The sequence below is a fragment of the Scyliorhinus canicula genome, chromosome 17, assembly GCF_902713615.1.
Source record: "Scyliorhinus canicula chromosome 17, sScyCan1.1, whole genome shotgun sequence".
NCBI classification, from domain to species: Eukaryota; Metazoa; Chordata; class Chondrichthyes; order Carcharhiniformes; family Scyliorhinidae; genus Scyliorhinus; species Scyliorhinus canicula.
The window spans coordinates 55,112,233-55,125,890 of record NC_052162.1 but is presented as its reverse complement, the minus strand read 5'-3'; the positions used below and the strand labels follow the sequence as shown (position 1 = coordinate 55,125,890).

At 46.5% G+C, this 13,658-nt stretch overlaps 1 protein-coding gene across 1 annotated transcript in view; it reads right to left on the bottom strand.

The window, feature by feature from the left end:
- rab33a (RAB33A, member RAS oncogene family) overlaps positions 1-12,145 on the bottom strand; it is a 42,209-nt gene extending 30,064 nt beyond the window's left edge. The window contains exon 1 of the mRNA XM_038775693.1: positions 11,252-12,145. Within this exon, the coding sequence (XP_038631621.1) occupies positions 11,252-11,509 (258 nt within the window). The 5' untranslated portion in view covers positions 11,510-12,145. The remainder of the gene's footprint in view (positions 1-11,251) is intronic.
- Between the last annotated feature and the right edge of the window lie 1,513 nt (positions 12,146-13,658).

Genomic DNA, 13,658 nt, shown 5'->3' with positions numbered 1-13,658 from the left:
ATAGATCCCAACCGGTCCTGGGGACTTGTCCACTTTAATGCCTTTTAGAATTCACAAAACCTCCCCCTTCCTTATGATGACATGACCTAGAGTATTTAAACATCCATCCCTAGCCTCAACATCCATCATGTCCCTCGGCAAAGTATTCATTAAGAAGCTCACTCATTTCCTCTGACTCCTTGCATAAATTCCCTCTTTTGTCTTTGAGTGGGCCAATCCTTTCTCTAGTTACCCTCTTTCTTCTTATATACGAATAAAAGGCTTTGGGATTTTCTTTAACCCTGTTAGTCAAAGATATTTCATGACCCCTTTTAGCCCTCTTTATTGCGCGTTTGAGATTTGTCCTACTTTCCCGATATTCCTCTAAAGCTTCATCAGTTTTGAGTCACCTCGACCTTACGTATGCTTCCTTTTTCATCTTAGCTAGTCTCACAATTCCACCCGTCATCCATGGTTCCCTAATCTTGCCATTTCTATCTCTCATTTTCACAGGAACATGTCTGTCCTGCAGTCTAATCAACCTTTCCTTAAAAGACTCCCACATTTCAAATGTGGATTTACCCTTAAACAGCTGCTCCCAATCCACATTCCCGAGCTCCTGCCGAATTTTGTTATAGTTGGCCTTTCCCCAATTTCCCCAATTTTCCTTTAGGACCACTCTCGTCTTTGTCCATGAGTATTCTAAAACTTATGGACTTGTGATCACTATTCCCAAAGTAATCGCCAACAGAAACGTCAACCACCTGGCCGGGATCATTCCCCAATACCAGGTCCAGTATGGCCCCTTCCCGAGTTGGACTATTTACATACTGCTCTAAAAAAACTCTCCTGGATGCTCCTTACAAATTCTGCTCCATCTACGCCTCCAACACTATATGAGTCCCATTCAATGTTGGGGAAGTTAAAATCTCCCATCACAACCACCCTATTGCTCCTACATTGTTCTATAATCTGTCTACATATTTGTACCTCTACTTCACGCTCGCTTTTGGGAGGCCTATAGTAAAGTCCCAACAATGTTACTGCACCCTTCCTATTTCTTAGCTCTATCCATATTGCCTCAGTGCTCGAATCCTCCATTATGCCCTCCTTAATCACAGCTGTGATATCATCTCTGACCAGTAGTGCAACTCCTCCACCCCTTTTACCTCCCTCTCTATCCCTCCTGAAGCATCTATACCCTGGGATATTTAGTTGCCAGTCTTGCCCATCCCTCAACCAAGTCTCAGTAATACCAATAACATCATATTCCCAGGTACTAATCCAAGCCCTAGGTTCATCTGCCTTAACTGCTACACTTCTCGCATTAAAACAAATGCACCTCAGACCACCTGTCCCTTTGCAATCATCATCTCTTCCCTGTCTACTCTTCCCCTTGCGATCATCATCTCTTCCCTGTCTACTCTTCCCCTTAGTCACATTGAGTTTATTATCCAGTACTTTACTGGCTATAGTTGCTGCTTCTTTACTGACCTCTAACTTCCTAATCTGGTTCCCATCCCCCTGCCACATTAGTTTAAAACCTCCCCAACAGTGTTAGCAAAAGCACCCCCGAGGACATTGGTTCCAGTCCTGCCCAGGTGTAGACCATTCGATTTGTAATGGTTCCACCACCCCCAGAACCGGTTCCAATGCCCAAAAGTCTGAACCCCTCCCTCCTGCACCATCTCTAAAGCCACGTATTCATTCTGACTATTCTTAAATTTCTACTCTGACTGTTCCGTGGCACTGGTAGCAATCCTGAGATTACTACCTTGGAGGTCCTACTTTTTAAACTTATCTCCTAACTCCCTAAATTCTGATTGTAGGACCTCATCCCGTTTTGTACCTATATCGTTGGTGCCTATATGCACCACGACAACTGGCTGTTCTCCCTCCCCCTTCAGTATGTACCTCCCCCTTTGTCTTTCTGTCCATGGTACCTTTGTCAATCTCCACCTAACGCTTGCCCCCTATCGAGTCCCACATCTCTCATTGTCCCCCACAACATTATCAATCCGATCATATTTCCAGTTCTCTCTAGCTTTCACAAAGACTCGAAATGTCAGCTCGCTTCTCTCTCCACAGATGCTGTCAGACAGGCTGGGATTGACCAGTATTTTCTGTTTTTGTACCAATTTAATGCATGGGGATATGAGGAAGAACACTTGCACAGTGAGTGGCCATGATCTGGAACTCGCTGCCTACAAGGATAATGGAAGTGGAGACAATCAATGATTTCAAAAGGAAATTAATGAGCATCTGTAGAAAATTATTTGCAGGGTAATGGGACTGACCAAGTGCCCAACAGCAGTGTTTCTCAAACATTTTTCCCGGTGACCCATTTTTCCAGAATGGCTGACTTTCGCGAACCACGCCACATTCACAATAGGTTCTCCATAGTTGCTTTTAAAAACGGCACACTTATTGTTGCCACTTCTTTATTATTAAATGTAAAAATTGTAAATTGCGATGCTGTTTCATCTTAAAAGGATTGTTCTATCCTGACACCTTGCTGAAGGGATTATTTTATATCTTCACACCCATTGTTATAATTTGAAGAATTGTGAGCAAGCGCTGGAAATATTAACACACTCAATATTACACAGTTTTAACAACGTCATGTTCACTCGTTAAAAATCTAACATGCCTTTGAATAGGAAAATACACTTAAAACTTCCACTTCAGAAACAGGAGCCCGAACAGCTGAACTAAAAACACGGTCAGACAGAATGTCACTGAATACCTGTCAGTAACATTTCCCAGGTAAATATGTAACAGACTGAAAACATAATAAAAAAAGCCATTGCTGGGCACATCTCAGCTGACCAATATGCAAAACGTGCACATTCCATACACCTGTAACATTTTACCGGCTCATGTATACACGAGTCAAATTTAGTCGCCATCTACTGCCATTCTTGGCGAACAATTGAAGTCCTGATAAAGCTTGAAGCAAAAGGCCTTGCAGTAGAGGAACCAATTAATAATAATATTTATTATTGTCACAAGTAGTCTTACATTAACACTGCAATGCAGTTACTGTGAAAAGCCCCTAGTTGCCACACTCCAGCATCTATAAATGGAAGGAGAATTCAGAATGCCCAATTCACCTAACAAGCACGTCTTTCGGGACTTGTGGGAGGAAACCGGAGCACCCGGAGGAAACCCACACAGACACGGGGAGAACGTGCAGACTCCACACAGACAATGACCCAAGCCGGGAATCAAACCCAGTATCTGGTGCTGTGAAGCAAAAGTGTTAACCACTGGGCTACCGTGTTTCCCAATATCCATATAACCACATGGCAGAGATGGATGCCTGGGAAGAGGGGGTAGATAGCAGTGGGGAAGGTTATGAAAAAAAACAGAAGCATTGGTGGATGACAAGAGCCCCAGTGTAGAGAGAGAAATCGAAAGTGGAAGGAGTGGGCATAGGGGCTTGTAGGGGTGGAGGAGGTCGGATGTCCGGGTTAACTGAGAGAATGATAAAGGATGCACAGGGTTTGTTAGAGACGCACTGAACTAATAAAATAATACAGATCCTGACGCTGAACACAGGAAATGCCACCCAAAGAGAATTTTACAGGTCACTGGCTGAAAACTACCCCAACTATACTGTGGCCCAGAGAAGCAAGGAAGGCCATGACACCAGCTTCTAAATCAGCCTCATGTGGTCATACACTGCACTGCAGTGAGAATTTACCTCAAGAGAAAATGGAAAAAAACGGATAATTTTTGTGACCTTTTGCCGACCCATTCTACGCCTTCCCACAACCCACCCGCGGGTCGCAACCCCCACTTTGAAAATGACTGTTCTATAGACAGTCAGCGTGAACTTTTTAAAAAATATATTTAGAGTACCCAATTCATTTTTTTTTCAATTGAGGGGCAATTTAGCATGGCCAACTCACCTACCCTGCACATCTTTTGGTTTGTGGGGGCGAAACCCACGTGAACACGGGGAGAATGTGCAAACTCCACATGGACAGTGACCCAGAGTCGGGATCGAACCTGGGACCTCGGCGCTGTGAGGCAACAGGGCTAATCCACTGTGCCACCGTGCTGCCCCTAGTCAACGTGAACTTGATGGGATCAGTAGCCTTCTGTATCATAAGTGCACGGTGGGAAGAATTACCTGTGAAAAGACTACAATTCACATTGTTATGCCAATATGAAGATCAGTTTATCTTTGCATCAGATGGTCTATTTTCAGTACAGTGCAAGGAGAACATTCATTTTTTTCAACAGCATTAAGAATTCCATATGTATGCTCTGCAAGTTGTTTGCAGCAAGTTACATTTTTGAAAAAATATTACCATTTCTTTCACAAATAGTCGACCCATAGAAGGTTCTCTTCTGATCCAATTCAAGAACGATATCGACAATAAGTGAACATGGAGTAGATTCAAGGTAGCAGAAATATTTGCATCATGTAGTCCTGGCCATAGAGGAAAAGGAAAGGAAACGCATTCTCTACACAATCTTCAGCTGCACCATTGACAACAGATAAATTTGTTGGGCAGATTCTCCGTCCCCCTGCACTCGTTTTCTGGTGCGGCGCGGCCCCCATCAGCTGTGGGATTCTCTGTCCTGGCAGCTGGCCAATGGGGTTTCCCATTGTGGGCACCTTCACACCGTCGGGAAATCCGCGAGCGTGAGTGCGCTGCCGCCGAAATGGAGAATCCTGCCAATTTCACGGTAATTTCATTGCAGTGTTAATGTAAGCCTACTTTTGACAGCCCATTGACTTTTTTAAATCACTGAAATATGAAGGAACCTGAGGAATACATAGATTGTTGCTCCCAAAACAGTCCACAAAACATCCCAATGTATAATCAATGCCTTCCCTCCAAACTGCACATCATATGGTTTTATTCTGAGAGGATGTTTCCACTTGTAGGAAAAACTAGAAGCAGAGAACACAATCTCAAACTAAAGGGATGATCCTTTAAAACAGAGATGAGGAGGAATTTCTTCAGTCAGAGGGTGGTAAATCTGTGGAACTCTTTGCCGCAGAAGGCTGAGGAGACCAAATAACTGAGTGTCTTTAAGACAGAGATAGATAGGTTCTTGATTAATAAGGGGATCAGGGGTTATGGGGAGAAGGCAGGAGAATATGGATGAGAAAAATATCAGCCACGAGTGAATGGCGGAGCAAACTCGATGGGCTGAGTAGCCTAATTCTGCTTCTATGTCTTATATACATGCTCACACTGGTCTTCTACTCCTGCAAAAAAGCAACTCATTTTGGACTTAGTCAGTTGCGCCCTATAAACTAGAACATAGAACATAGAACAGTACAGCACAGAACAGGCCCTCCGGCCCTCAATGTTGTGCCGAGCCATGATCACCCTACTCAAACCCACGTATCCACCCTATACCCGTAACCCAACAACCCCCCCATTAACATTACTTTTTTTAGGACACTACGGGCAATTTAGCATGGCCAATCCACCTAACCCGCACATCTTTGGACTGTGGGAGGAAACCGGAGCACCCGGAGGAAACCCACGCACACAGGGGGAGGACGTGCAGACTCCACACAGACAGTGACCCAGCCGGGAATCGAACCTGGGACCCTGGAGCTGTGAAGCATTTATGCTAACCACCATGCTACCCTGCACATCATATGGTTTTGGATTAAACCAAGGCTCATGCAAGAGGGTGTGCAGTTCACCCTACACAGGGCCTCACTCCACACCTCGTCATGAAACATGGGCCAGAATACCTTCTCCCACCTGGCCTTAAACCCCTCCACTGACACCGAGTCCTCCACCATTCTTCATTCATAAATACCGGAAGTGCACCCTTCCACCGACCATTTACACACACACAAAACCACGGTAGCACAGTGGTTAGCAGTATTGCTTCACAGCGCGGAGTCTGCATGTTCTCCCCGAGTCTGCACATGTTTCCTCCGGGTGCTCAGGTTTCCTCCCACAAGTCCCGAAAGACATGATTGTTAGGTGAATTGGACATTCTGAATTCTCCCTCAGTGTTCCCGAACAGGCGCTGGAATGTGGCAACGAGGGGCTTTTCACGGTAATTTCATTGCAGTGTTAATGTAAGCCTACTTTTGACACTAATAAAGATTATAAATCATGGCGAGTGTTTGTGGCTTAATTTCTATTCTGGAATGACACTGTTGAATTTTTTTTTTAAACAGGATATTTGAAGATCAGGGTTTGAAGGCGGAAATCTCAAACCAGTCATCACCTACTCGATTGATCAGAACCTGAATTTAAAAGTGTCTGTGGAAAAATATTCAATCATCCATAAGAGAGGTTGGTGGCACCACGGAGATGACAGTAAAACCTGTTTCGCAAAACTGTGAATTTGTAAATATCTGAATAAGTCTGAATGTGAGAGCCCAAACCTTTCCGACCGTTCTTCCAGACTGGCAAACCACCCCTCCAAGAACAAATCACCCACTCTATCCAGCCCCTTCCCTTCCCATCCCACCCCCCCAAAAGTGGCACCCAGCCTCGCAGGCTGGAACAGATGGTTCACACAAATGGGAGCCAGCTTCGACTTTGGCCCCAATTTAAGATGCTGTCGGAAGTGACCATATCTTCAAAGTGGACACAACACTGTATTTACCGAATATTCTGCTGATGAGAACAGCAGCGAGGCCGTCGCTAATGCCCACAGACCAGTTCCTATGCATGACTTTGATTCCACCTTCACCTCGGTGGCTCCCAGATCACTGTGCCAACCAGGGCCGGCTCAAGGCACCGGCAACTCGGGCTGTTGCCCGGGGCGCCATGTGCTTGGGGGCGCCAGAGACTCGGGTCCCGCGCATGCGCAGTTGGGCCGGTGCCAACCAGCGCATGCGCGATGGCCGCCCGCCCCCAGGGCGGCCCCCCGGCTCGGTCCGCCCCCCCGCTTCCCCCCCGCCCCCCTCGGGTCTGCCCCCCCCGCCCCACCCTCGGGTCCGCCCGCCCCCCGCGTCCGCCCCCCCCCTTGGGTCCGCCCCCCTCGGGTCCGCCCCTCCTCGGCCCCCCCCCGCCCCCCCCGGCCCCGGCCCCGCCCCCGGCCCCCCCCCCCCCCCCCCCCCCCCCAAGGGCGCCGAAGTTCACCTTGCCCGGGGCGCCAGCAACCCTAGAGCCGGCGCTGGTGCCAACCCAACACCTTCTCCGCATTAGCTGCCCAGTGGTAAAATATAAGGTCCCCTGACTGTCTATCCCTTTGAAGGATTGCCCTACGAATCCTCCTCGTCTTGCCCGCCCATGTAAAGAATGTAATCAACTTTTCAACTCCCCCAAAAAAGGATTTAGGGAGAAAGACCGGAAATAACTGGAACAAAAATAAAACTCTTGGCAAAATTTTAATTTTGATTGACTGAACCCTACCCACCAAAGACCAAAGGTGAAGATTGCAGATCGGCCTTGACTCTACCAACCAAACTTCAGATAGTTCAGTTCACAGAGACGAGCCCAATCCAGAGCTACTTGGACCTGGAACCAGCCATATGAAAAGCTAGCCCCACCCCCCCCCAGATTAACTCCCCTCCCCAGGGGATTTACGAAAGCACTCATTTCTTTCCCAAGTTTAACTTGTACCCTGAAAAATAGCCAAAACACCTCAGAAGTTCCATTATGTCGCTTTTGCTGGGGACCGGGTCTGTCACATAAAGTAAGAGATCATCAGACACCCTATGCTCCACCCCTCCCCTCACTATCCAACTCCACCAATCTGAAACCCTCAAGGCAATGGCCAAAGCCTCTATTGCCAATGCAAACAAGGGGGGAGGGGGGGGGGGGGGGGGGAGAACATAGGGCACCCATGCCTCGCTCCCCTATTTAATTGGAAGTACCCCAAGTTTATGGTTTTTGTGCAGACACTAGTTGTTGGGGCCTTGTACAACAGTTGTATCCACGACACAAAAGTGGGACCTAACCCAACCTGCTCCAAGATTGCAAAAAAAGATACCCCCCATTCTACCCTATCAAATGCCTTGTCATCTAATGTGACGATTACCTCTGCAACAGACCCCATAGATGGGGAAAGCACCACGCTTAGCAATCGGCGCACATTGTATGACATTCCAAAGATGTGCAGGTTAGGTGGATTGGCCATTCTAAATTGCCCTTTGTGTCCAAAAAGGTAAGGTGGGGTTACTGGGTTACGGGGATAGGGTGGAGGTGTTGCCTTATGTAGAGTGCTCTTTCCAAGGGCCGGTGCAGACTCGATGGGCCGAATGGCCTCTTCTGTATTGTAAATTCTATGATTCTTTGAACTTCCTGCCTTTGGAAATTCACGGCTGATTTTCGCCGTTAACTTTTCTTAAAATAAATTTAGAGTACCCAATAATTCTTTTTCCAATTAAGGGGTAATTTAGCGTGGCCAATCCACCTACCTTGCACATCTTTGGGTTGTGGGGGCGAAACCCACGCAAATACAGGGAGAATGTGCAAACTCCACATGGAGAGTGACCCAGAGCCGGGATCGACCCTGGGTCCTCGGCGCTGTGAGACTGCAGTGCTACCACTGCGCCACCGTGCTGCCCTCTTCCCCGTTAACGTGAGGAAGACATGGTTCCAGCATCAGTGCTAACACCTTGGCCAATATCTTGGCATCCACATTATTATTAATAAATAATAATAATAATAATAAGGAGTAGAGAATAGGGCAGTACAACCCACATTCCACAGGGTCCTTATCCTTTTTTTAATAAAAGTGAAATTAATGCTTGCATCAACGTCTCAGGCAGGGAGCCTCGTGTCACTGAGTCCTCGTATATCCACACTAATAACAGCACCAGCTGACTCGCAAACCTCTTGTAGAATTTTACTGGGAACCTGTCTGGTCCCGGGGCCTTACCTGTTTGCACCCGCCTACACCCTCCTCCCACACCTCAGAAACTGTAAGGCCTCAAAAACTCTTCCTTCCTCCAGCCCCCCCCCCCTCTTACCTGTCTGCACCCGCCTACTTGCTGTCAAGATCTCCTGTGTATCCAACAGCCGCTACAACCTTCACACTCTTCCACACCTCAGAAACTGCAAGGCCTCAAAAACTCTTCCTTCCCCCCACCCCCTCTCGGCGCTCCAACCTGTAAAGATGCTTATGGAGCATTTCAAATGCTTCATTAACTTTGTCTGTAGCGGACACCAGCCTGCCACTCTATCCATATGCGCTTTGTGCAAAATTACCTCCCCCCTAATCACTGACGTCAGGGCCTCCCACAGAACTGAGGGGAAGACTGACCCATTCCCATACACTCATCTATTGGCCTCGATACCAGTCCACTGAATCCCAAATCCGCCAATAACTCCACATCCAACCTCCATGCTGGACGCTGAATCAAACCTATTTCTTATACCAAATCTACTTGATGTGAAGTATGGTCTGAGATGACTATCGCCGTGTATTCAGCTTTCCTCACCCCAGGCAGAGGAGAAAATCTATTCTTGAATATGTACTGGGGAGAAAAAAGAAAATTCCTTACCCCCAGGGTGCATAACCCACCGTGGAACTGCCCCCCCCCCTCCCCCCCCCCCCCCCCCTCTCCTCCCCTCAACCAAACATCTCCTCCATATACGGTAACAGCATCTCCCGAAGGGGCTAATGACCTCGGCTTAGACCAGTCCAATTTTGGGTTCAAGACACAATTCAAGTTTCTGGGAGCTGGTTGGGGAGGGGGTGGGGGGGAGGGTGCTGGGGGGGGGGGGGGGGGGGTAGCTCAGTTAGCTGGACAGCTGGTTTGTGGTGCAGAGCAAGCCAACAACGTGGGTTCAATCCCTGTACTAGCTGAGGTTATTCATGAAGGCCCCGCCTTCTCAACATTGCCCCTTGCGTGAGGTACGGTGATCCTCAGGTTAAATCACCACCAGTCAGCTCTTCCCCTCAAAAGGGGAGAGCAGCCTATGGTGATTTGGGAATATAGCAAATGTTTTGGACTCTGATTAGGAGTGGATGTAGGAACAGGAGAAAATTGGTACAGGGGTGCAGGTCATTTAGTACCTCAAATCTGTACCACCTTTCAATGAGATTGTGGCTGGTCTCCCATTTAACTTCATATACTTGCACACCCATCCCTTCGGATAACAAAAACCATCAATTTCAGGTAAAAAATTTAATTGATCTATTGATATTTGCGAAAGAGAGTTGCAAATTTCCCCCACCCTTTGTATGTAGATACATTTCCTAATTTAATTTCTAAATGGTCTAGCTCTGATTTTTAGACAATGTTCCCCAGTCTGGGGTTACCTACCAATGGGAACAGTTTCCCTTTATCTGCCCTATCTGTTCCCCTTGATGTTTTTGGTCAAATTATCCTTCTAAACTCCAGAAAATATAACACTTGTTTGTGTCATCTCCTCCTAATTAAGCCTTGGAGTACAGGTACCATTATAAGCAACCAACACTTCACTCCCTCCAAGTTCAATATATCATTCCTAAGCTGTAGCACACAGGACTACTCACAGGGGTTTAACATGACCTTGGATACCTGAACCATGACTGCCACCCTAGTCTTCCAGGTATAAAAGCCAGCATCATGTTTATTTGTTTTTTGATTATTTTTCTGTGCACTACATTTTAATTATCTATTTACCTGCATCCCCAAGACACTTTGGATCGTCACCAATTTTAGCTTTACAACATATGGAAAGAACCCAAATCTCTATTCCTTTTAAGTCCAAAGTGGGTGATCTCACATTTGCTTACACACTGAAATCCATTCATGTAATGTATCAATATTGCTTTATAATGTTGTGCTTCTCTCTCTACTTATTTTATGGGTGGCACAGTGGTTGGTACTGCTGCCTCACTGCGCCAGAGACCCGGGTTCAATTCCCGCCTTGGATGCCTGTCTGTGTGGAGTTTGCACACTCTCCCCGTGGGTTTCCTCCCACAGTCCAAAGATGAGCAGGTTAGGTGGATTGGCCATGATAAAATTACACCATAGCTTCCAGGGATGTGGAGGGTAGGTAGGGTTATGGGCTCAGGTGAGGTGGTCTTTCAGAGGGTGGGTGCAGACACGATGGGCTGAAAGGCCTCCTTCTGCACTGTGGGGATTCTATGATCTTTCTGTCGTCGGCAAGTTTGAATAGGAGGCTGTCTACCCCGCAGAGAGGTTTGAAATGAAGACATCACTAGAACATTGGTCTGTCTCATATTGTGATCCACGCCTAGCAAATCAATTAGGCTAGTCAACATTTCGCCAATGGGGGAATAGAATTATCATGCCCACAGACACAAGGAAACACATTAGCTGATCAGATCAAAGATTAACCTTGTTCTATACGCCTGTAATAATGCTGGTTACCTTGATCGTTTCTCCTTCTATATTCACCGGCTTCTCTCGAAAATCTACTCCTATGGTGGCTTCGGTCTTGTCGGGGAAGGTCCCTCCACAGAATCTGAAGGTCAGACATGTCTTACCAACATTGGAGTCGCCGATGACAATAATTTTAAATATCCGCGCTTGCACGGAGAGTTCCAAAGACGATTCATAATCTGTGGACACCTTTTTAGAAGATGTGAAGCCCCGGGTCTCACCATTCGCCGCCACTCGGTTTGCCATATTGGAAATTAACCTCTTAGCGCTATTAACGAAAGTCAAACAAATCTTCGCAAAATGACCTTAAAGGGGGTAAGGAGCCCTTGTCTCCACCGACGGAACCACAACCGGCTGATCAAAATATTTGACATAAAAAAATCAAATAGGCGACATGCGAGTCGGGGCTGAGATTGTCTGAAACAGCATCGTTACCAGGTCGAAGCTTGCTGGGGATTTTTTTTTTCTTTCCAGTTTGATTGGAAGAGATTGGATTGACGATGAAACTGGAAATGTTAGAAGGCTGCTCCTTTTTTTTTGTTGTTGCCCTCGCTCTCCTCGCGTTGTGTGTTTTTGTGCTGATTAATGGGGCCACGCAGTAATTGATCAGGTGAAATTGACGCAGTGATGGAGGCTGAACATCAGGACAAAGCACTGCTCATAACACAGCCGAGAGAACCCGTCACTGACAGGGACTTCAAAGCTGCAATCACCACTTCATTTGGTTAAATGTGAAATCTCTCTGTATCCGTAAAGCGGTTCAAATTGGTTGGGTTTTTCTTTGGTCATCTTTCGTGCAAATTATATTTTTAATTGTTTAAATGTTATAACTGGTACTGATTTGTTCCCTTGTAGTCCTTGGCTCCTGAAAGCAGTGACTGGTGCAGTTCCACAGGAAGGGAATCCTCCTATGGTTGTCCAGCTAGATTTTTGTTTTAAACTGTGAATGTTACAGTACCTCATTCTACTGCAATGAGTATCATCGGCGACTGTCCTTAGTGAGTCAGACACGTCCAGTAAAAGTGTCAGGATACTAATCAACTAGTGCAAACTTTGGTTGATTTTCCAGCCTCTTTATTACTCATGTCTGCAGGGTGATTTGTTGAACTCCTAATGGTGCCCCCTGCAAAGATTTTTAAGAAAACCCAGAGTAGGAATGAAATCTGGCATTATGGTTTTGTATTCAACAATAGATTCATAGAATTTACAGTGCAGGAGGCCATTCAGCCCATCGGGTCTGCACCGGCCTTGGAAAGAGCACCCTACCCAAGCCCACACACACCTCCACCCCATCCCCGTAACCCAGCAACCCCATTTAACCTTTTTGGGCACCAAGGACAATTTAGCATGGCCAATCCACCTAACCCACACATCTTTGGACCATGGGAGGAAACCGGAGCACCAGGAGGAAACCCACGCAGATACGGGGAGAATGTGCAGACTCCGCACAGACAGTGACCCAAGCCTGGAATCGAACCTGGGACGCTGGAGCTGTGAAGCAACTGTGCTAACCACAGTGCTGCCCTTTAGCCAGGAATAGCCAGCATTTAAATAGAGCCCTGTAGGAAACACGGGAAGGCATCAGAGATATGAGGACAATGTACACACACCAAGCCAAAGGTAGAGATTAAAAGGAGGCACCAAAAGCATGATCAATGAGTTGAGTTTCAGGTGGATCTTAAAAGCTGGTCAACTGTTGCTTTAACTTGATAATTCTATTTTTTTTTTAAAGACAGAACTATCATTCCTGTTATGAGAATCCGGTCAGGGAGCATCTGTGGAGAGGGGAAGTGAATGACAGCATTTCAAATCTCTGGCACTAATTACACCAATTTGTGTGGCAGTGCCATCATTTTCTTTGTGAGATATCATTCCATTGACTGTAGCTAACATCAAGATTGCCGTGCAGTTCTTTGCTCCCTCTTCAAAATGGCGCTGTGGCTCACAGATCTTCAATGTGGCTTGCAAGACAGAAACATAGAAACTAGGTGGAGGTCATTCGGCCCTTCGAGCCTGCTGTGCCATTCAATATGATCATGCTTGATCCTCTCTCACCAAACCCCTTGCTACCTTTCATGTCTAGAAATCTATCTCTTTTCTTCCTCGATATATTCAGTGACTTGGCCTTCTGTGGGAGAGAATTCCAGAGGTTCAACACCCTCTGGGTGAAGAAATTTCTCCTCATCTCAATGCTAAATGGCCAACTCCATATCCTGAGACTGTGACCCTTTGTTCTAGACCCCTCCAGTCAGGGAAAATATACAACATCCAGTCTGTCCAACTGTATCAGAATATTATTTTTTTTTTACAAACAATTTTATTGAGGTATTCTGGGTGTATATATTTGCTGTGTCTTTGGGTGGGTGTTAATTTATTATTTTTGTTACTGAGTTTC